The sequence below is a fragment of the Phyllobates terribilis genome, unplaced genomic scaffold (assembly GCF_046119375.1).
Source record: "Phyllobates terribilis strain yellow unplaced genomic scaffold, ASM4611937v1 Scaffold_1__5_contigs__length_1240528914, whole genome shotgun sequence".
NCBI classification, from domain to species: Eukaryota; Metazoa; Chordata; class Amphibia; order Anura; family Dendrobatidae; genus Phyllobates; species Phyllobates terribilis.
Window position 1 is genome coordinate 882,339,351 of NW_027362761.1, and position 25,282 is coordinate 882,364,632.

The window sequence follows — 25,282 nt, forward strand, 5'->3', positions numbered from 1 at the left end:
GTTATTTATTTTACCTTATACACAAGTCTTTACCCTGGAAAGGAACTTCCTTAACATATTTCACAGGAAAACCGTTTCAGTTTCGTTTTTGAACGTTTTATTGTGAGCCCGTAAAAGTGGCTTAATACCTCTGACCACGTTGGTGACAGCAGTGACCTGGGGGTCAGAAATGCTTCCTGGGGCGATGCCCATGCTGTCCCCATGTCATTTGAGCACTGTCACTATCGTTTTGGGCACTTTTTAGATTTTCTACACACTGCCGGGGGTGCCGCCGCAAAAATGCTCGGGTCTCCCATAGACCAACATTGGGCTCGTCGCTCGGGTCGAGCACCCGAGTATCACAGTGAGCTCGGCCCGAGCTTCGAGCACCCAAGCATTTTAGTGCTCGCTCAACAGTAATAATTATATACCCATGAGGTTATCCTATTTCTGTAATCTGATTCCTTATAACTTCCTAACAAAAAAAAAATTACATTTCAAAGAATTCAAAGTTTGAAAATTGCAAAATTTTTCACAAATAAACGCAAGTCATATAGAAGAAATGTTACTACTATCATGAAGTACAATATGTAACGAAAAAACAGTCTCAGAATCAGGGGGATCCATTGAAGCGTTCCAGAGTAATTACCTCATAAAGTGACAGTGGTCAGAATTGTAAAAATTGGCTTGGTCATGAAGGTGAAAACAGGCAGGGGGGTAAAGGGGTTAATCTCCATTTGAAGTTTTCTGCCAATTAGATTTCGGTGCACGGGGGCCAGACTGTACACGGGGTCTTCTCCTCCCTGTCTGTGATTCCCCAGCCCCCCTGCCTGCCTCATTTGTTTGAAGAGGAGATTTCAAAACACTGAAAAAGCAGTGACCTGTTATTCACAAAGACAGTGAGGAGACGACCAGTGCACAGTCCGGCCCCTGTGCACCCAAATCTAATCAGTAGAAATCTTCAAGGTATCAATGTAATCAGTGTTACAGCCATGTCTTTACATTGCAAAAATGTGCTGACAGGACTCTTTAAACACAAACAATTGTGGAATCTATTAATAATCTAAGATCTATTGATTAAAATGTACTTTGTTAGTGGGACAACCAGTTTAAGTGCACCAGAATAAGGCTATGTGCCCACGATGCAGAAATGCTCTGGATTTTTCCTGAGCGTTTCTGCATCTCCCTGGCAGAAAAAAACGCATGCGGATTGTACATGCGGATTGTACATGCGTTTTTCCTGCCAGGGACATGCGGAAGTGAAGCGTTCTTCACTTGCATTTCCGCATGCGGGTTGTCAAGCGCTTTCCAAGCAATTTTAGCATCACTTGGAAAGTGCTTGACAACTTGGTTACACTATATAAATCCATGCAACCGGCATGGATTTATATAGTGTGACCCCAAAGAATGTCAAAAAATAAATATACTTACCTTCTGATGGCCCCCGCAGTCTTGCTTCGCTTCGTCCTTGCTTGCCGGCAGCTTGCGGTACACTACACTGAAGGACCTGCCGTCACATGACGTCAGCGCAGGTCCTTCAGTCCACCGCGATCTGCCAGCAAGCGAAGACAAGGACTCTGGGGGCCATCAGAAGGTAAATATCATATTTATTTTTTATTTTATTATTTTTTTTTTTTACAGGTTCTATGGTACCCGGGTCCAGAGGAGAGTCTCCTGTCCTCCACACCCGGGTACCATCCGCACATTGAACGCATGGATTCTGCATGTGCTTATCTAGTGAAGCGGAATACATGCGTTCCAATGCAAGTCAATGGCGGCGAAAACGCAGCACTTCCGCAAAATAATTGGTAGTGCTGCGGATTTTTCCACAATGATAACCCGCAGTGGAAATTTCCGCAGCATGTGCACAGCACATACGGATTATCATTGGGAAACATGGCAGGCCTTCTACCATGCGTTTTTGCCGCTGCGGAAAGGCTTAAAAAACGCATCGTGGGCACACAGCCTAAGCCGATTGGTCTTATAAGTCTGTGCAAAAACATTCAGTATAACTCAATACCTAGTAGTCACGTACGTGGTCCCAATCAGTGATGCCTGTAACGGGATACTCTATGGTCTTATTAACAATCGTACTGTGTGCAGTGCTCATATGCTGTTTTATGTAGCCCTTTAACATCCTGGATCGCTCCGTCTATGGGGCCAATAAATTACACAGCAAGGCAAAACTGACAGAGTACCTTTAATCCATGGCTGATCATAAGAGTTGTACGCTTTGATCATTTTAGAATACAATGACAGATTCACTTTATGTCACCTCAAGAGTGAAATTCTAAATTCTGCCAGGATGAAAATCCTATTACTTGGAAACTAGTCCGTGTGATGCGGTCATGGTGGACTGTATAATGAAACACTTGACTCCACCAGTAAATACAGCACACATGGCCACGTCTAATACCAGGAATCTCTGGCATCTTCTCACATATCACACCTGCATTATACAATATGTCCAGTGTATGAGACAGGCAGGAAGCAGCCGTCAGCAGCAGCTATATAACAAGGATTATCCCACTTACCATCCTACCAAAATCCAGACCTTCTCCGGAGCCGCACCAAAGGAACACAAAGGCCCTGGAACCGGCAATGCCTTCAATGTCTAATTTCATTATCTAAAACAGAACAGAGACGATAGGATTAATGATTTCATGTCTATGGTGCAGACATTTGTGACCGGTCATCACGTCCCAGTGCTGTCATTATAATAGCACCAAGTCTGACATCACAACTAAGCTGTAATGTGCAGCAGATGTGACCATACTTGAGAGAGACATGGGGAACGGAAACTAGAAAGGGTAAGATTACACCGTAGTCTGGAAGAGTAATCGCTGCTGATTAAAGAGCCGTAGACAAATTGGAGAAGAAAATGTTTCCATGGCAAGATGGAGCCGCTGAAATGTATTTCCCATCAGCAAATTCTTAGATTAGATTGTCCCGTCGACAGGTTATTAAAGGAATCGTCTGGTTTAATGGAGAATCCACCTTCTGAAACCTTATCTGTAAACCACAGAGCAGAGCATCTCTCAGGAGGACCCAGCAACATCGTAACAGTTAAAGGGGTTTTCCGGAAAACCCCTATCCCCTAACAGCAAAAAGACTCCACCACTGCTCTCAGTGTCCGTTGTTGTCTGCAGTGCTTACAACATCTCAACAGCATTGCAGCCAATCATTGGCTCTGCTTGAGATGATGTCACGTTGACAGAACAGCAGCCAATGAGTGAGTGAAGCAGATCGTGACATCATCTCAAGCAGAGCCGCTGAGCTAAATGATTGGCTGCAATGCTGTTGACATGTCGTAAGCGCTGCAGACAATAACGGACACAGTTAGCTGCAGCTAATATTAGACGCCAGAAGGAGCAGCAGAGACTCCGGCTTGGACCTGGGGAGGGTAAGTAAAAAACAATTTGGTTTCATCACCCAAACTTCAAGGGGTTTTTTAATAACCAAAAAAAACTCTTTAAATTGAGTCTGTCAGTACAAAGTGACTGTTCAAACCAAGCACTGGTACTCGCTATACCATTGACGTTACCGAGCATTTCATTGCACCTTCCCACTAATATATTTTCCATCTTTCTCCGCTCTTCTCTGCCGCTTATAAGCCAGAGCTGTCAATCAAGGAAGAGGACGGCAGACACAGATAGAACAGGTGGGAAGGTGGACTGTTAGGCCATGCCAAGGGGGCACCAAGTACCTCTGCTTGGTTTGAGCAGTCATTTTGTGCCAACAGAGTCCCTTAAATAAAATCTTACCCAATTACAGCTGAAAACATTCAAATACAAGCATCTATATATCTGGGGAGCAACTAATGTCGGTGATTATTTCCTAACTTGAGAATCAAGGATTTCATAATGCATTGTTAGAGGCAAAAAAAAGGGTTCAGGTGAGTGTGAGCCCATATTACCGGCTGGTACAAATCCTATAGTCTGAATACGACACAAAATACAAGCTGTAATGTAATGGCTTGTAGTCTGCCGACAGTGCAATGACAGCTTCTACTAAGTGCTGGCACCCGGCTATCCCGGACCACTGGACTGCTATACTAACTATGTATGGGGGCCATCAGGGCCTGCTAGGACAATGGTGTAAGTTGGGCCCTGTGCAGCTATGACAAGGGAAAAGGAGAAAACAATATCATTTTCTATTCAAATATTAAGCAGCTGAATACAAGACAGAAAAACAAAGTAAACTAGTCCAAATACATTGTATATCAGAATTCGGAGATCTGTGACCTCCATTATCTGAATAAAATGGAACAAGACGTCCAATTAGAACATGGCACATTCAGGCAGAATGCAATTCTTTTCCCGATATGGATTCCCTACAAATAGAGAAAGGAGATTGATCTCGCCCTGTGCTAACAGGTTGGTGACAGAATTAACCTTTGGTCAAAGCTGAAATCTCACGGGAAAATAAGACAATCTGCTCTTACATTTCTCGTGGCTTAAAGTGCGAAAAAGAAAAGGAGACTGCAAAAAAGCACTGGGTGGCAGGAAGATCTGGATGAGCATTCGGCACATTCACTGTTATCCAATAGTAGCCCAAAACTTCTGGGATCATGTACAGCGTCTATCTCAGAGATTAACTTGTTTCTTATGTTTTTTTTTTGCCTATAACTGGATCAATAGGGGAAATTGTAAACTAGAAACTTTAGAGTGTAAAGGGCTGATTCATTATTGCACATTTCCCAAAACTTTACAATATCTTAATAAACGGGTCTTTAAAAAACCCCCAAAAATGCAAATAAAGATTCAGGTTCTAATAGTTTCTATCTGAATAGATTACTTACATCTTCCCAGGTCCACCAGTTCTCATTGGCGGCAATGCCGGTTTCTCTGTAATATTCCTCTAGTGGCGGTTCAAGGAGGATGACATCAAACTCGCTCTTTAACTCTCTCAGATCAAATGTCTCCAGGTCTGCCTGTAAGTACCTGCATCAGCAAAACGGGAAATAAAAGGGTGAAATTCCTTCTGACCACAAAGACTTATAATCCCGCAGTTATATTATCTGTAATATAATGAGACATTTTTATGACTGCCCCATGATGCAATACGCGCCCCCCTACCCCGAGAGGCAGGGAGCGGGCCGCCCCCCTACCCCGAGAGGCAGGGAGCGGGCCGCCCCCCTACCCCGAGAGGCAGGACGCGCTGCTAACAACGCAAGGTAGATGATGCAAGGACCAGTTAAACATATCAGATCATACTGGTAACATATGCCATATACTAATTAGTATAGGAGATATGTTACACTGCTTCCTATGACATAAGCCCCAGTCCGTCCACAGAGTGGAATTAGGCTGTGTGCCCAAAATGCAGTTTTTATGCGCTTTCGCAGCTGTATTTCGGCCGCGGAAACGCATTAAAAACGCTTGGTACGAGGTCTGGCATGTTCCCCAATGATAATCCGCATGTGTGCACATGCTGCGGAAATTTCCGCTGCAGATTATCATTGCGGAAAAATCCGCAGCACAGCCAATATAGGCGCGATTTCACGGCGAAATCGCGCCCATTGACTAGCACTGAACAGCAGCAAACCCGCATGTATAATATCTATACATGCGGATTTGCTGGGGTTCAATGAGCGGATGGTACCCGGGTTGGGAGAGGAGACTGCTACTCCTCTCATCCGACCGCTGCATCCAGCCCGTGTGCCAGCACTAGTTAAAAAAAGAATTAAAAAGTATAAAATATAAAATCTTCATAATCACCTCTTCGGTGGCTCCCGGGGTCCTCCCGGTAACCATCAAGTGATCAGTGCCGCAGCAATCAGTTGATGGTCACTGCTGAGTGCTGATCGGGGAGGGGGGGGACGTAGGGGCTAACAAACCAGCTGTGAGATGTTAATTATGCCCAGGGAAAATGTTTGTCTAGTGGCACATTCCCAGGCTAAAAAAAAAAAAACTTTTCACAGCAGTCGCATAAATTACGTGAATAGAAATGCTAATGAAGATTGGGTGAATGGGACTAGCTGACACCCAGCTCTTTTGTTTGGTGATGACCAAACAAAAGTAAAGAAACACACATACACACTGTAAACACTTTATTTGAAATACAACAGCCCCATTCTTTAATCATTTAAATGAACCAATATACTCACCCCAGTGCTTATGGTAATCCAAGGGCTTAAGCAATGTCCCACCAACTCACTACCTTTATTTAGCTCCAAAAATCATTCATTGATGCTCAAAAAAGCTTAAAAAAAACACATGTAAAAACACGTCAAAAACGCATGTAAAAACCGCATGCGTTTTTTCTGGCAAGGAGAGACAAAAAAGCTCACGAAATTTCAGCTTCAAATCTGCATCGTGGGCACATAGCCTTAGATTGTGAACCTCAATATTATGGATAGGACGGACGTGAGTGACTGCAATCGCTGAGCAGGTCGGGGATTCTGCGCAGTATGGTGGAATAGCTCTTCTGCTCTGACACAAATAAGAAGACTACGTTTTATCCTTCCCCGCGTGCTCCCACAAAAAGAAAAAAGAAAACTGAAAAATCTGTTATAATCTACAAAACTGATCATAGATTCAAGGATCATTTCAAACCTGTAACCGTGATGCCAATGTAGCCAGAAGCTTGAATGGCGCCAACACATTCACTTTCTGACTCCGGAGGGTGTGGACATGCCTGTCTGCCTCTCTGCTAGATTGTGGAGACAATACGGCGCCGGACTACTGGCAGCCCATTGCAGCAGCAGAAGCTTCTACTTTATTTCAGTTACAGTTTTGTTACAGTTATTTTATTTTATTACCTTGTGGATGGAAGATACAACACTTCCCACACTATCAACTGCTGCTGGGCACACAGCACGAGATCTGCACCTGGATCTTCTTCCACCACTTACAAGTCTCCTGCAGGTACAGACACTCTGGGGCACGCAATACGGACCATCTCAGCTAATGCTACTGAAGGATGCATGCTGCTACCCACAGCCTGTGACAGGGATACAGCCATATGTGAACGGTGGAGGTCACTGCATACGATCTGCCATGGAGAGGACTGGTGTGATGGGTGGAAACAATGACGGGATGGTGGACCCTAGGTCTGTTGCTAAACGAGCAGTGTATTCTAGGGATCGTCTTCTGGAACTGCGCAGGATAAAGTCTTCTCCAGCAGTGGCAATACTGAATGTTCCACGGGAAATAAGGAGACCTTTCAGAGGCTGCAGAGCAGGCAAGAAGATCAAGTCCTGGAGGAGAAGGTTTAAACCAGTGATCCCATCCATTATCATGGGTAACGTACGATCGCTGGGAAATAAGTCGGATGAACTGCTGGCTCTGAGTAAGACCCAGAAGGAGTTTAGGGAATGCAGTCTCATGTGCTTTACAGAAACCTGGCTGCATGAGGAGGTCCCAGATTCATGTGTCTCGGTACCAGGGTTTCAAATGGTTCGGGCTGATAGAGAGAGAGTTAGATGCGGCAAGAAAAAAGGTGGAGGAGTGATACTCTACATTAACAACAGATGGTGCAATCAGGGGCATGTAACTGTTAAGGAGAAACATTGCTGTCCAAATATTGAACTGTTAGCAGTGGGCCTCAGGCCTTACTATCTGCCTAGAGAATTCACTCTTGTTATTGTAGTTGTGATGTATATACCACCATCTGCGAACCCAGAGGCTGCTGGGGATGTGTTGTCAGGGGTGATGGCCCGGCTTCAGACTAAACACCCAAACTCTCTAACTGTAATTTCTGGGGATTTCAATCGAGTAAAGATCTCATCTGCAATACCAAAGTTCTATCAATATGTCAAATGTCCTACACGGGACAACAACACACTGGATCTCCTCTTTGCTAATGTTAAGAATGCTTATTCATCGGCTGCATTACCCCCCCTGGGGAAATCTGACCACAACCTCATACTATTGTCTCCTGCTTACCAACCAGACGTCCGCAAACAACCAGTGACAATTAAAAAGATAAGGAAGTGGTGTCCAGCTGCAGAGGAGGCGTTACAAGACTGCTTTGATTGTACAGACTGGGAGGTGTTGTGTACCATGAAAGAGAATTGTGATGTTAATGAGATTACTGGCAGAGTTACTGATTACATCAACTTCTGTATGGACATAGTAGTACCTGTTCAAGAGATTCGGTGTTATGCAAACAATAAGCCATGGATTACAAAAGAGTTGAAACATTTACTAAACATGAAAAAACTGGCTTTTAAAAGGAAGGACAAGGAGGCATTGAAAATTATACAGCGAGACCTAAAGGGGAAAATTAAGATTGCCCGTGAGGCATTCAGAGTTAAATTAGAAAATCAATTTGCACAAAAAAGCTCCAGAGAGGTGTGGGCTGGAATGAAGCTAGTGACTGGGTTTAAGGCAAGGTCGGAGCAGGGGGGTGGTGGACTTAGAATGGCTAATGAAATGAATGAGTTCTTCAATAGATTCAGCAATAAAGGTGCGGTAGCAGCAGGGAAGGGGGAGGAGGCCGGGGAACAACTAGCTAAATTAACAGGGGGTGAAATAGATCATTTCTCGGTCTCCAAAAATGACGTGAGGGACCAGTTTAGTAAGCTGGCCATTGGCAAAGCAACAGGGCCTGACGGTCTCAGTCCACGTGTCCTCAGAGTGTGTGCAAATCAGTTGTGTACTGTCTTCCAGCATCTCTTTAACCAGAGCTTACAATCAAAGAGAGTACCAGTGCTATGGAAGACTTCCTGCCTGGTGTCGGTTCCCAAGACTACCTTCCCGGCTTCCCCGGGGGACTATAGACCGGTGGCCTTAACATCGCATGCGATGAAGTCCTTGGAGAGAATAGTACTTGCTCACTTGTGTCCGAGGGTGATGGCGCATACTGATGCTCTTCAGTTTGCGTACCGGCAGGGACTGGGGGTGGACGATGCTGTAGCGTCTCTGCTACAAACAGTACATTCCTTTTTGGACAATGATGGAACCACTGTGCGTGCTTTGTTCTTTGATTTCTCTAGTGCGTTCAACACATTACAGCCACTCTTACTGCGTGGAAAGTTGATTAAAATGGCGGTGGATGAGGGACTTGTGAATTGGATAATTGACTACCTGTCGGATAGGCCACAGTTTGTTAGGTGGGGGACGGCTACATCAGATAGTGTACTGAGCAGTGTCGGAGCCCCGCAGGGAACAGTGCTGTCGCCATTCCTCTTTACATTGTACACAGCTGACTTTCAGTATAAATCAGACCGTTGTCACCTCCAGAAGTACTCGGATGACTCTGTGATAGCTGGCGGTATTGGGAAGGACCGGGATGAAGAGGAATATAGAAGGGTGGTTGCGGACTTTGTAGTATGGTGCCAGGCTAACCATCTAGAACTAAATGTTAAGAAAACCAGGGAGTTGGTGATGAGCTATGGAAGGTGCAAGAAGGTATGCCTACCTGTTACCATTGACGGTCAGGATGTGGAGATGGTGGACAGTTTCAAATATTTGGGGGTTTACCTGGATAGCAAGCTAGACTGGAAGTGCCACATGGAGAAGGTCTACAAGAAGGGGATGAGTAGATTGTACTTCCTAAGGAAGTTAAGGTCTTTTAATGTGTGTGGCAAAATGCTTGAGGTGTTCTACCAATCCATTGTGGCTAGTGCCACCTTTGCGGCAATAATTTGCTGGGGTAACAGTGTGCGTGTTGCTGACGCCAACAAGCTCAACAAACTTATAAAGAAGGCTAGCGCGACGGTGGGCCTACAGCTTGGGACTTTTGAAGAGGTGGTAGAGGATAGGATTAAGAAGAAGTGCAGAGCTATAATGGGCAACAACACACACCCGCTTTATGAACTGTTTGCGAAACAGAAGAGCACATTCAGCAATCGCCTAATACAACTAAGGTGTAAAAAGGAAAAATACAGAAGATCGTTTGTTCCAACAGCTATGGGGGTGTTTAACAAATGTCTGAAAAGCAATGTCTAAAGCATTCCAAATGTTATGTTATCATATGTGTCATGTTCGAGATCTGTGTTCTGCTGCTGTGATACCGCAATTTCCTACGGGATAAATAAAGTATATCTTATCTTATAAGAATAAATTATGATCTTCTGCAACAACATAGTGCTGCCACCAGGGAGCGGTCAGGAGCTGCCAGCAGCTTAAAAGCTGAATAATGAGAGCAGCAGTATAGAGCCATAATGACAACTTACTACAAGACCCTCCAGCTCACAGCCGTAACTGAAGAGGAGACATCAAACATTAACCCCTTATGGACCAGGGGATTTTTCATTTTTTCCCATGCCTTCTTCCAAGAGCCATAACCTTTTTATTTTTCAGTAGACATTGTGATTCGAGGGCTCGTTTTTGTGGGACGAGTTGTTAGCTTTGATGATATTCATTGTGTGGCAAAAATGACATTACCAGTACAAATACGGCAATACCAAACTTGATTGATAGCAGCGATGGGAGCTCAGCTCCGACCGCTCGTGAGGGTATGTGCACAAGGTCAGGAGCTGCTGCAGGTTTGACGCTGTGGACTTATGCAGCGTCAAACCCAGAGCGTCCAGATGTTACAGCACAGTGGATGGGATTTCTAGAAATCCCATGTCCACTATGTGTCTGTGGCTCACCCGCAAAAACCGACGTGCGGCGCGTCTTTCCAGAAAAGCAGCATGTCTATTTCTCTTGCGGGTCCACACGTGGGCTTTCCCCATAGACTAACATCAATCATCAATGAGGAAAGTCCGCATGCGAAAAAAAAAAAAATTGTGGCCACTCATTTGCATAATGAGGGCAGAAGCCGTGCGGATGTTCTGCAGCGTCCGGGCTGCAGCGGCTTCTCATCGTGGGCACATACCCTAAGGAGTTAAAGTAGAGCATCCAAAAATATTTTTCTTCCCTAATTATTTATAAATATCTAAGTCATGTAGTTTAAGTGTATTAACTAGTTAAGAATCGCTGCTGGCCCACGTGACCGCCCGGGAGCTTTGCTGGCCCACTATGGTCTACTATCTGGTGCGGTGGCGGCTTTCCTTGTGTAAGTTGAAGGCTCAGAACTAGGCTCAATAGACTTACATTGAGAAAGTGACTTCTGGTCCCCACATCATCCCCTGTATGAGCCAGATATTCTGGTTTCAGGTCACGTGGCCAGAAGAGGATAAGAGAAATGCTGGAAACGATCGGTAAGTATTTTAATACACTTGTACTACTTTTTATACATGCTGTATTTAGAGGAAGTTAAAAGGGAAAATAAATTGCAGGGAGCACTTCTTTAAACTAAACCATACAGAAGGATATACATTTAATGCCACACTTACATTGGAGGAGTATTGGACTTTGATATTAAGTCATCCTTCAGTCTGATCAGCTCTCGGAGTTTTGGATATTCCTCAAACCGGTCGGCTAATCCTAAACAGGAGATGGAAAAGGTGTTAGCAGGTTCTGGTATCCATGTGCAGACAAGCAAGCGTTACATCCCGGGCAGTACAAGATCAGAAAGCAATCCCATATGTGTCTGGCCGCCTCTAGACAGGAACTTATTAGAGGGCCAAGCCCTGAACTCCTTGCTGATACATATACATTATGTACGTCCCAGGGGCACGTGACGGACCTCAGAAGAAAGCATATTAATATTACAAGCCCTACAGAATCCCTCAGAAAAATACAGCAATGACGCTGAGGGATAGAAAAGCTTTTAGGAATAGCCCATAAAAGTAATATATAAGAAGCGGAAAGTCAGAAATATACAGCAGTCTAATCTGACAGCAAACATCATACCAACGTCTCGGATAAAGTTCTGAGGTCTGTGGCCCGTATCAACAAAATGTTGGCAATAGTCATTGTGGGGATTCAAGCTCTGGGTTCCCTGCAAAGAGAAAAAGTTAAAGGGCAATGAAGGTAGCTTCATGGAGAAGAGACTTGTAGCTCGGTTAGAGGAGTAAATCTAATAATTCTGTAATATAAGTAGCAATTACAGACATATCAATGCCCATGGAAGAGTCATCAACCGCAGCGTGGACATACAGAGCGCTGGGACACCTTCATCAGCCATACTGGGGACACACGGATTCTATCACCAGGAGATTTCAGAAGATGGTCCAACCACAGGTGCACAACCTTTTTTCGGTTAAGTGCCAGATTTTGTGATTGTACCAGTCCTAATTGCCACATAAAGTTTGTAGGGGAATCTTGATTGGAGATATATAATCGACAGTACTATATATGCCATAATCTAATAAGTGGGTGTCCACGGCTGGAATACACTATTGTACACAAGAAGGGTTCCTTGCTCCCCTATTTAAAACTCCAGAAAAAGGAGTCAAGATGACCTTACAATCCATGAGCACAGCTGTCCCCATAATTTACTGAACACAGAGGACTCCGACACAGAATGGCACTGGGGGCCACAGGTTGTGCACCCTTGGTCTAAACCCCATAGTCGCTTACGTACTTCAGTGTTCACGTGGTGGATTTCAGTGCAAGGGGATGGGATTTTATAAAATCAAATCCATGTGAAGCAGACATTTTTTCCATGTCATTTTAGATCAGCAGCTCGTCAATTACATTGCACATTTTCACCCTTTCAATGTATAGGTGTAATAACCGCAGTGATTCCGCAGTAAAATCATTGGTGTGAACAGTGTGATTGGTAAATGCTCCACAATATCAATGATTAGTATCCAAGGAACGTAAAGATATATCCAGACTCAACAGAAAATGTTACCACGTGTGGATGTATCATTAGGTTTCTAGGATCCTAATCATTGACACCAATACATACTCTAAATTACAAAATCCCGTTTAAAGGGGTATTCTCAAGCTTAAAAGTTATACTTCATCCATGAAGGAGGGGATAACATCTTGATCGCTTGGGGTTAGACTACTGGAACTCCACTGATTCTGAGAACCAGGGCTCTGGAGATCCTCCTGGAAGTGGAGTAGTGGTTGATCATGGACCCCTCCGCACCATTAATTTTAATAGGAGTGCTGGAGACCAGCTGAGCACAGGTTTTGACTATTCCGGCGGTCCGACTAAGAATGGAGTGGGAGTGGGCATGATTGGAGCGGTGGTCAATTTCATGAGGCTCTTAAAAGCCTTGGTTCTTGAGATCAGTCAGGCCCCCAGCGATCGGGAAGGAATTCACTAATCCAAACTTGAGAATATATTTCATTAAAAAACGTACACACTAAACAGAAAAACAGCAATTTGTATGCGTCCAATCATGTGGATGGAAACTTCAAAATTGAATTTCCGGAGGAAATTTCCAATACCCCAGTTACCCTGTACATCACACATGTCAAACTCTGGCCCGCAGGAGTATATTTGGCCCACAATGCCAGTTGAGGCCACCATTCTGTATGGCGGCCTATGTGGGCCCCACCATTCTCTATGGCGGCCTATGTGGGCCCCACCATTCTCTATGGAGGACAATGTGGGGCCATTATACTGTATGGAGCACTATATAGGGCCATTATATTATATGGAGCACTATGTGGGGCCATTATACTGTATGGAAGTCGGCCCGCGACTTCGTCTTAGCTTTTAATTTTGTCCTTTTGTGTATTTTGAGCTTGACATCTCTGCTGTACATGCGGAACAGAATATTGGCCTTCATGGCTTGTACAGATTTTAGTTCTTTTAGGTCTTCTTTGTATAATATTATTAGTAGTACAGACCAAAAGTTTGGACACACCTTTAAAGATTTTTCTGTATTTTCTTGACTATGAAAATTGTACATTCACACTGAAGGCATCAAAACTATGAATTAACACATGTGGAATTATATACTTAACAAAAAAGTGTGAAACAACTGAAAATATGTCTTATATTCTAGGTTTTTCAAAGTAGCCACCTTTTGCTTTGATGACTGCTTTGCACACTCTTGGCATTCTCTTGATGAGCTTCAAGAGGTAGTCACCGGAAATGGTTTTCACTTCCCAGGTGTGCCCTGCCCTGGGATTTCTTGCCTTATAAATGGGGTTGGGACCATCAGTTGTGTTTTGCAGAAGTCAGGTGGATACACAGCTGAGAGTCCTGCTGAATAGACTGTCAGAATTTGTATTATGGCAAGAAAAAAGCAGCTAAGTAAAGAAAAATGAGTGGCCATCATTACTTTAAGAAACGAAGGTCAGTCAGTCCGAAAAATTGGGCAAACTTTGAAAGTGTCCCCAAGTGCAGTTGCAAAAACCATCAAGCGCTACAAAGAAACTGGCTCACATGAGGACCGACCCAGGAAAGGAAGACCAAGAGTCACCTCTGCTTCTGAGGATAAGTTTATCCGAGTCACCAGCCTCAGAAATCGCAGGTTAACAGCAGCTCAGATTAGAGACCAGGTCAATGCCACACAGAGTTCTAGCAGCAGACACATCTCTACAACAACTGTTAACAACTTTGTGCAAAGTAGCCACATTTTGCTTTGATGACTGCTTTGCATACTCTTGATGAGCTTCAAGAGGTAGTCACCGGAAATGGTCTTCCAACAATCTTGAAGGAGTTTCCAGAGATGCTTAGCACTTGTTGGCCCTTTTGCCTTCACTCTGCGGTCCAGCTCACCCCAAACCATCTCGATTGGGTTCAGGTCTGGTGACTGTGGAGGCCAGGTCATCTGGCGTAGCACCCCATCACTCTCCTTCTTGGTCAAATAGCCCTTACACAGCCTGGAGGTGTGTTTGGGGTCCTTGTCCTGTTGAAAAATAAATGATGGTCCAACTAAACGCAAACCGGATGGAATAGCATGCCGCTGCAAGATGCTGTGGTAGCCATGCTGGTTCAGTATGACTTCAATTTTGAATAAATCCCCAACAGTGTCACCATCCATCCGTTCACCTTTTCTGCGTCGCACAAAGACACGGTGGTTGGAACCAAAGATCTCAAATTTGGACTCATCAGACCAAAGCACAGATTTCCACTGGTCTAATGTCCATTCCTTGTGTTCTTTAGCCCAAACAAGTCTCTTCTGCTTGTTGCCTATCCTTAGCAGTGGTTTCCTAGCAGCTATTTTACCATGAAGGCCTGCTGCACAAAGTCTCCTCTTAACAGTTGTTGTAGAGATGTGTCTGCTGCTAGAACTCTGTGTGGCATTGACCTGGTCTCTAATCTGAGCTGCTGTTAACCTGCGATTTCTGAGGCTGGTGACTCGGATAAACTTATCCTCAGAAGCAGAGGTGACTCTTGGTCTTCCTTTCCTGGGGCGGTCCTCATGTGAGCCAGTTTCTTTGTTGCACTTGATGGTTTTTGCAACTGCACTTGGGGACACTTTCAAAGTTTGCCAAAATTTTTCAGACTGACTGACCTTCATTTCTTAAAGTAATGATGGCCACTCGTTTTTCTTTACTTAGAATTTGTATTATGGCAAGAAAAAAGCAGCTAACAGTCTATTCAGTAGGACTATCAGCTGTGTATCCACCAGACTTCTGCACAACACAACTGATGGTCCCAAGCCCATTTATAAGGCAAGAAATCCCACTTATTAAACCTGACAGGGCACACCTGGGAAGTGAAAACCATTTCCGGTGACTACCTCTTGAAGCTCATCAAGAGAATGCCAAGAGTGTGCAAAGCAGTCATCAAAGCAAAAGGTGGCTACTTTGAAGAACCTAGAATATAAGACATATTTTCAGTTGTTTCACACTTTTTTGTTAAGTATATAATTCCACATGTGTTAATTCATAGTTTTGATGCCTTCAGTGTGAATGTACAATTTTCAAAGTCATGAAAATACCGAAAAATCTTTAAATGAGAAGGTGTGTCCAAACTTTTGGTCTGTACTGTGTATATTATATAGACACACACACACACACACACACACACACACACACACACACACACACACTGCTCAAAAAAAATAAAGGGAACACTCAAATAACACATCCTAGATCTGAATGAATGAAATATTCTCATTGAATACTTTGTTCTGTACAAAGTTGAATGGGCTGACCACAAAATCACACAAAAATCATCAATGGAAATCAAATTTATTAACCAATGGAGGCCTGGATTTGGAGTCACCCCCAAAATTAAAGTGGAAAAACACACTACAGGCTGATCCAACTTTGATGTAATGTCCTTAAAACAAGTCAAAATGAGGCTCAGTATTGTGTGTGGCCTCCACGTGCCTGTATGGCCTCCCTACAATGCCTGGGCATGCTCCTGATGAGGTTGCGGATGGTCTCCTGTGGGATCTCCTCCCAGACTTGGACTAAAGCATCCGCCAACTCCTGGACAGTCTGTGGTTGGTGGATGGAGCGAGACATGATGTACCAGATGTGCTCAATCGGATTCAGGTCTGGGGAACGGGCGGGCCAGTCCATAGCTTCAATGCCTTCATCTTGCAGGAACTGCTGACACACTCCAGCCACACGAGGTCCGGCATTGTCCTGCATTAGGAGGAACCCAGGGCCAACCGCACCAGCATATGGTCTCACAAGGGGTCTGAGGATCTCATCTTGGTACCTAATGGCAGTCAGGCTACCTCTGGTGAGCACATGCAGGACTGTGCGACTCTCCAAAGAAATGCCACCCCACACCATCACTGACCCACTGCCAAACCGGTCATGCTGAAGGATGTTTCAGGCAGCAGATCACTCTCCACAGCGTCTCCAGACTCTGTCATGTCTGTCACATGTGCTCAGTGTGAACCTGCTTTCATCTGTGAAGAGCACAGGGCGTCAGTGGCGACTTTGCCAATCCTGGTGTTCTGTGGCAAATGCCAAGCGTCCTGCACGGTGATGGGCTGTGAGCACAACCCCCATCTGTGCACGTCGGGCCCTCATACCACCCTCATGGAGTCGGTTTCTAACCGTTTGTGCAGACACATGCACATTTGTGGCCTGCTGGAGGTCATTTTGCAGGGCTCTGGCAGTGCTCCTTCTGTTCCTCCTTGCACAAAGGCAGAGGTAGCGGTCCTGCTGCTGGGTTGTTGCCCTCCTACGGCCCCCTCCACATCTCCTGGTGTACTGGCCTGTCTCCTGGTAGCGCCTCCAGCCTCTGGACACTACACTGACAGACACAGCAAACCTTCTTGACACAGCTCGCATGGATGTGCCATCCTGGATGAGCCAACATTCAAAAGTGACCAAAACATCAGCCAGAAAGCATTGGTACTGAGATGTGGTCTGTGGTCCCCACCTGCAGAACCACTCCTTTATTGAGGGTGTCTTGAAAATTGCCAATAATTTCCATCTATTGTCTATTCCATTTGCACAACAGCATGTGAAATTGATTGTCAATCAGTGTTGCTTCCTAAGTGGACAGTTTGATTTCACAGAAGTTTGATTTACTTGGAGTTATATTCTGTTGTTTAAGTGTTCCCTTTATTTTTTTGAGCAGTGTATATACCGTATTTTTCGGACCATAAGACGCACTTTTTTCCTCCAAAATTTTGGAGGAAAATGGGGGGGTGCATCTTATGGTCGGAATGTTGGGGGGGTGTATATTTATCTGTGGTGTGGGGGGGAGCAGTATCGGGGGAGGAGCGGGGCACAGGAGGCAGCAGCCGCCCGCTGCTGCCTACACTATCCCCGCTGCTAAAGAAAATGAATATTCACTGCTCCCCACGCCCCATGGGCGTGGGGAGCACTGAATATTCATGCTCCTTAATAGCGGTATGCAGTGTAGCCGCGCTGCGGCTGCTGCTGCCGGCTATCTCCTGTGCCCACTGTTAAAGGCATGAATATTCAACCTCTCTCCACGCCCATGGGCATGGGGAGGGGGTGAATATTCATGCCCTTTAATGAGCGGGCACAGGAGACAGCCGGCAGCAGCAGCAGCCGCAGCGCGGCTCTGCTGTGTGTCGGCTATGAAGGAGAGTGAAGTCACTGCTCCCTGCGCACACAGACCCGGCGTGGGGAGCAGTGACTTCTGGCAGCTGATCTCTCCTTGTGAGCCGCGCATGGCAGTGACGTCATGCGCGGCTCACATGGAGAGATTAGTGTAGGCCGACAGGATACAGCGCTGGGGGAGAGAAGAAAGGCGAGTATGAGTGTTTATTTTTTTTCTAATGTGCAGCCTGATAGGGATGAGGGGAGCCATGCATATCAGGACAGGGATGAGGGGTGCCAAGCATACCAGGACAGGGATGAGGGGTGCCAAGCATACCAGGACAGGGATGAGGGGTGCCATGCATACCAGGACAGGGATGAGGGGTGCCATGCATACCAGGACAGGGATGAGGGGTGCCATGCATACCAGGATGGGGATGGGGACCACATATAAAAGGAAGGGGGGCGGCATATATACCAGGATGGGGGATACTATCAGAATTGGGGGACATTACCCTATACCAGTGTCAGCAGAAGACCCCCTCCTTCTTAAAAGTGCATCATGAACACATTTTTTGCTTAAATTTTTATTTTTTTATTTTCCTCCTCTAAAACCTAGGTGCGTCTTATAGTCCGAAAAATACGGTACACACACACACACACGATATGAAGAAAACTACACAGGAAACGATAAAGCAAAGTATTTACACAGTTGCTCAAATGTTTACATAGGTATAAACTGTAAAAAGATGTTGAAAATGGAATTAAAGTTCCCTTTAATATTAAGTAAAACATCAGATCTGTTCACACCACAGTCACGCTTTTAATTTTACTAGATCAAAACAAATACAACGAAGACTCCTAATGAAAGTCAATGGATATCCTCAACTGCACCACTGACTTCACTGGCAAAAATAACTGCTGCCTATATAAAGTGCAGAGCTGGTGGAAAATCAGTGAGGACCATGCACCTGAAAATATAGGGTTACTGATTCATGACCAGCTTTTCCCAGGTGATTGACAGGTTTCTTCCATAACGGGAAACCTGTCAATCACCGCGAGCAGCACCAAGAGAAATTAGCAGGTTCTTCTAACTAGATTGTCTCTGAAACACCGGAGCATTTCAGAGAAAAACATACATAGCTAAAACTAGCTATAGGGAACTATAGGCCGGTGAGTCTGACTTCTATACCAGGAAAGATCTTTGAACAAATTATTAACCAACATGTATGTAAGTACATGGATAAGAATGAAGTGATTAACCAGAGTCAGCATGGGTTTGTAACTAACAAGTCATGTCAGACTAACTTAATTTCCTTCTATGACAGAATCACTGACTGGGTGGATCAGGGAAATGCTGTAGATATAGTATATCTTGACTTCAGCAAAGCATTTGACAAAGTATCTCACACCATCCTTATTGAAAAAATGACCAAGTATGCAATGGACCAGGCAACTGTTAGGTGGATTCATAACTGGCTTAGTGATCGGACTCAAAGGGTGGTTGTAAATGGCTTCACATCCAGCTGGATGAATGTCTCAAGTGGGGTACCACAGGGCTCCGTCCTGGGACCTGTATTGTTCAACATCTTTATCAATGATTTAGATGAAGGAATTGAGGGTAAACTGATTAAATTTGCTGATGACACAAAGCTAGGAGGGATAGCTAATACTAGAGAAGAGAGAGAGAGGATTCAAAAAGACCTAAATAAACTGGAGCAGTGGGCAGCAACCAACAGAATGGTTTTTAACAGGGAAAAATGCAAAGTACTACATCTGGGCAATAAAAATGAAAAAAGCATATACAGAATGGGAGGAATAGAGCTAAGCAACAGTACATGTGAAAAAGACTTAGGTATACTAATAGATCATAGACTGAACATGAGTCAACAGTGTGATGCAGCAGCAAAAAAGGCAAATACAATTCTGGGATGTATTAACAGAAGCATACAGTCTAGATCACGTGAAGTCATTATCGGTCTTTACTCCTCTTTGGTCAGACCTCATCTGGAATACTGTGTACAGTTTTGGGCACCACATTTTAAAAAAGACAGACAAACTGGAGCAAGTTCAGAGAAGAGCGACCAGAATGGTGACTGGTCTGCAAACCATGTCCTATGAGAAACGGTTGCAGGATTTGGGAATGTTTAGCTTGCAAAAAAGAAGACTGAGAGGAGACTTAATAGCTGTCTACAAATATGTCAAGGGCTGTCACATTGTAGAAGGATCATCTTTATTCTCATTTGCACAAGGAAAGACTAGAAGCAATGGGATGAAACTAAATGGGAGGAGACACAGATTGGTTATTAGAAAAAACTTTTTGACAGTTAGGGTGATTAATGAGTGGAACAGGCTGCCACGAGAGGTGGTGAGTTCCCCTTCAATGGACGTCTTCAAACAGAGGCTGGACAGACATCTGTCTGAGATGATCTAGTGAATCCTGCTTTGAGCAGGGGGTTGGACCAGATGACCCAGGAGGTCCCTTCCAACTCTACCATTCTATGATTCTATGATTCTATGAAAATCAAATGCATATTCCCATTAAAGGGGTTAAATGTTTATGCAAAATTTTACCAAACATTAATAAAAACAAGGTAGTAAAACTTATTATAACAATTTTCCCTCAACTGCGAACTGCTTTCCTTCACTCAGACTAAGGCCACAGATGGAGAAGCACGTGGTGGGACATGTCCACCAGCAAGACATGCAATGTTCCAGGCCATCCACAACCTGTGAAAGTGCAGATGCTGGCCCAGTACTGACACGGCGGCCCAGTACTGACACGGCGGCCCAGTACTGACATGGCCGAACACTTATCTGCTCTCGCACGGTCCAGGTACTCACTTCTGCCATAACATTGGGATTAGCCAGCGCTCCATCCCATCTTCCCCTCATTAATCTAATAAAAGCTATACTTTATTAATATTCATTGTTTTCCTTTACTCCCATTATGTTCTGGCCCTTTCCTTCTTTAGTGGCATTAACCCTTAATTGATATGATTTTTTTGTTTGTCAAAAACCTGGATGCATCCTATAATAAAGTGCATAAAAGGGTATGAGCACATGTTCAGTATTTGCAGCAGAAAATGGAAAAACACAGAATAAAATCCAGGCGTTTGACACTTTTTTTTACATGTCTTTTGGATGAGTTTTCCTTCTGATTAGTATGGGTGAAATTTGCAGCAGAAACGCTGAAAGAATTGCCATGCACTCCTTGGTATTCTTCATCTGAGGATGTCAGGTATCTGCCACAGTCCAGGACCCTTCTACATCGGATTTCGCCATTTTCAGCACACCCTCACTTTCCTCCTGATTTTAGAAGCAATGAAACACGGTGCTTTGCCGGCACGCTCGCTAATACAGTAGTAACAGCATCTTTAAAATGTGCTGGGAAAGCCGAACGTCACAAGATGGATTACCAGGAAGGATTCAGAGTCTGAAGAAATATCTGGCTAGGTTGTGTTGCTGATTACATGTCCACAGTAAAGTAATGGCTTGAGACAAGTCAGGAGGCTAATTGACTTTTCCATTTGTGAAATGTGAAACCATTCAACGGAATATATTAGTAACCTTTCCACATTAGCTGGTACCTTTGATTTTATGCCGTTCGTTCGCCTGCCCCTTTGTCATTTTATGTGACAGCTATTTCCCCGGGCGCTCGGAGAAAGCTCTGCTAAGCAGATTTTCCCAAGGAGCCCTTACACAATATGCCGTGCACTTCAGGCACTGAATTAGGTAAAGTACTATGTAAGATCTTTCTCCAGAAAGCCTCAAACAGCAGCAGCTGGCTCACTGAACCCTCCTTCCAATACTCTAGAAAGTCTTCTAATCCGACGCCTCCTACTAGTGCAGAGACGCAACATAATCAGAAATAGCACATGACCAGAGTCAGAATATTGGGCAGGAGAACCAGTTAGGAACTTCACCCATACTTGGGGGATGGCTGCGGAACCCACCAGGGAGTTAGAGTGCAGGACATAACTGATCAGACAGACAGCCACACCTTAAAATGGTAGCCCTCAAGGGACATGCAAGGCCAAACTTAGAAACCTCCAGTTGCAGTACGCAGTCGGACACAACCCTACAGGGCTTCCCATAAAATATTAATTATACAAAGGATTGTTGATGTACATAGTAGAGAACATAGTAATCCTATAACAAACTAATTATCACTGCCTATTGCTGCGTCAGCATTCTACCACCACTACAGGTGCTAGAACCCCCCCCCCAAACCCCGCCTTCCCAGCATACACTGCTCTAGCACTGTTCAATGGCTTGCCTGCCCTGAGTTGAAAGCCGACCTCTCTATTATGCCTGTATGCAGTTTGACAGACAGAAGAGCAGGGACAACAAGATAAAAATCCAATTTCTGTAATTCATCTTGGCACCTCGGCTGCTAGAAAACAGGCAGAGGACAGCAAGGGAGACAGAAGGGAGACACCTAGTGGACAGCACTTTGGAGCGATTATTCAGAGGTAGGACAACATCAATTTTAAGAAAGGTGATTTGCAGATTTCATATTTAGTACATTATATATGTTGTTATAGGTTTGTTCATCTTTATAGATAAATGTCCTTTATTATGTGACTTTCGGATCTGAAAGGAGCCCTGATTTTCAGCTTCGGGCTCCAGTCCTGGGTGGTCTTCTCCGGGTTTGTGTCTGACATAGAATAGCACTTCATGTGACACAACATGACCAGAGCAGCGTGTGAAGGGGGCAGCACTTTTCATGGTGTTTATACAATGTGGCGGTGCACAGCAGTATTACCCAAAATCTATACTAAAGATTCACAGCATTCTAAAACAGATTTAAAAAAATACACTTCTTTATTCACTCAGGTACATGCAAAGCTTCAACCAACGACAAAGACCAGCAATGAGTGAAATGTTGTATGTTACTTCTTGATTAAACAGTTTATTTTTTGGATCCTCTTTGTTCATATGATCACTTCCATAGCTAAGCCAGCTGACTTGCCTGTCTATAAATTGACTGACAAAGGGGCTGACTTTGCCATTTAAATGGCCCACTCAGTCTCCTTCACGCACAGCTCTGGGCATGTGCTGACATGAGGAATGTTGTCCAGATGTGAAGTGGAAGAAGACCTGAAGGGACTTGGGGTGCTGCAGTTTTCAGCCGAAAATCACAGCATCTTCCACACCAAAAATATATTAGCGCATGGACATAGTTTACTGAGTTAAGGACATTGAACTACATTTCTTTAGCTGGACATCACCCTGAAAATAAGATCAAGGTGTCTGAACATCCAGTGACCATTTAATCTTTTTATGATCCAGTGCATTGAATGAAGAATAAAAACGGTCAAAAGGACAAATACATTTTGCAGGGATCGTATCGCACAGATGAGCTTAGTAAATACCTTTAGGAAAGTGCTAGAATCTTTGTAAATTTCTTCTTTATAAGGAAGGTTCTCTTCCTCCTTTTGTGGTTCAACTGTATCCTGGAAAACAAGATTATACATTACTTAATCTAGAAACGGTATGTCCGAAAAATCATTGAAAAACAGGAAAACCCTACACTGACCCATCAGAGTACCTGTAAATTGTATACAACATCCAGAAATCGAGCATGCTCTCTGATCACAAGTTATCGGTCATCATTGGACATACTCTAAGGAGGACACATGGGCACAGCTCCACACTGTGGCCATCACTGATAAGCAGGTTAAAGGGGTTGTCTGGCCTTAGGGTACATATCTTCAGCCACTCTGTTTTGAAGACTTGTGGATCCTCATAGCAAGGATTCTCCTATGTCGGGAGCCTGACGGCAAGTATGTGATTTACAAGTGTATTGTGCGAGGTCAGACACGTCTAGTTGGAATGTGGCCGGGAGTATGCTTATCACATACTCTGCAGTCCCATGACGGCACACTCCCGGCTTACAGTGTGCGGTGCGAGGGTTCACAAGTCTGCAATCACAGACTGATTGAAGACGTGTACCCTAACTCAGGTATTAAGTGACCGACTTCCATCTTCAATTCACTTTGGACCGGTCAGAGTTCAGTTTTTATTTGTTAACTGAAGAAAATATTCCTATGCAGAATAGTTTTGGGGGAAAGAAATCAAACAAGGGTCTCTCTTTATAAAGGCTACATTCACTTGCCCGATTTTGATATTCTGTGTATGGACCACGATTATTGGACCGGCTACAGGTCTCCTGACCCAAACTTAAGGACTTTAGAGCTCAGGTCAGGAGTCCTGCAGTCGGTCCAGAAATCAGAGACCGTACACAGACAAGGGCATGCAGCCTTAGGCCTCATTCAGACATCCGTGGTCTTTATGCATACAGCACATTCCCATTATAGTCTTTGTGGCTCTTCACATCTGTGTTTTTTCGCAGACCGTGTGTCCAGGCAAAAATCACAGACAAGTCTGTTTTTTTTTTTACTGGTAGCACAGATGACAAAGGCCAATACAAGTCTATACACTGTGTTCCAAATTATTATGCAAATAATATTTTCTCAGATTTTCCCAAATTACCTATTTGAATTGCAGTCATTGTAATTTTCCAGTCAAATAACTATTAGAGTACAATTGAAAGGTTTTTGTACAAGCTGCCTATGATAACAGTATATTTTTAAAAAAACAAAAAACTCAACCTGCACTCAAAATGCATGTTCCAAATTATTATGCACAGCAGAGTTTTCAACCTTTTCATTTTAATAAAGAACAAAAAAATGGTCATTTTTGAAATTATAAGCATTAGCAGGTTATTATAAACTGAAATCAAACAGTTTTCAACTCAAAACTTTATTCTAGGTGATGTTACATTTGCACATAGGACCGCTTGTTCGAAAGGAGCTTCTGAACTCTCTCGTCCATTGAATTTGTCAGGTTTTGGATGGTTTCTGCTTCAATTGTTTTGCATGAGGACAGTATACCCTCCCAGAGCTGTTGCTTAGATGTGAACTGCCTCCTGCCATCATAAACACTCCTTTTGATGATGCACCAGAGGTTCTCAATGGGGTTGAGGCCAGGGGAGCATGGGGGTCACACCATAAGTTTGTCCCCTTTTATGCCCACAGCAGCCAAAGATGCAGATGTGTTATGTGCAGCATGAGACGGGGCATTATCATGCATGAAAATGATCTTGCTGTGGAATGCACGGTTCTTCTTCTTGAACCATGGAAGGAAGTGCTGTTTGAGAAACTCCACATACATTATGGAGTTCATCTTTACCCCTTCAGGGATCCTAAAAGGGCCGACAATCTCTCTCCCCATGATTCCAGCCCAAAACATTACTCCACCTCCTCCTTGTTAGCGCCATAGCTGTGTTTGCATGGGGTGTCCATCAACCAGTCATCCTCCACTCCATCCATCTGGACCATCGAGATCATTTCATGCATGATAATGTGTTATGTGCAGCATGAGACGGGGCATTATCATGCATGAAAATGATCTTGCTGTGGAATGCACGGTTCTTCTTCTTGAACCATGGAAGGAAGTGCTGTTTGAGAAACTCCACATACATTATGGAGTTCATCTTTACCCCTTCAGGGATCCTAAAAGGGCCGACAATCTCTCTCCCCATGATTCCAGCCCAAAACATTACTCCACCTCCTCCTTGTTAGCGCCATAGCTGTGTTTGCGTGGGGTGTCCATCAACCAGTCAT

General features: G+C 44.2%; 1 protein-coding gene across 1 annotated transcript in view; it reads right to left on the reverse strand.

Moving 5' to 3' along the window:
• The window catches only part of METTL14 (methyltransferase 14, N6-adenosine-methyltransferase non-catalytic subunit), a 50,132-nt gene that overhangs the window by 18,600 nt on the left and 6,250 nt on the right, over window positions 1–25,282 (reverse strand). Inside the window, exons 4-8 of the mRNA XM_073655430.1 lie at window positions 23,030–23,110; window positions 11,670–11,757; window positions 11,210–11,300; window positions 4,781–4,922; window positions 2,514–2,606 (exon numbers count right to left, since the gene is read on the reverse strand). Of these exons, the coding sequence (XP_073511531.1) occupies window positions 2,514–2,606; window positions 4,781–4,922; window positions 11,210–11,300; window positions 11,670–11,757; window positions 23,030–23,110 (495 nt within the window). The remainder of the gene's footprint in view (window positions 1–2,513; window positions 2,607–4,780; window positions 4,923–11,209; window positions 11,301–11,669; window positions 11,758–23,029; window positions 23,111–25,282) is intronic.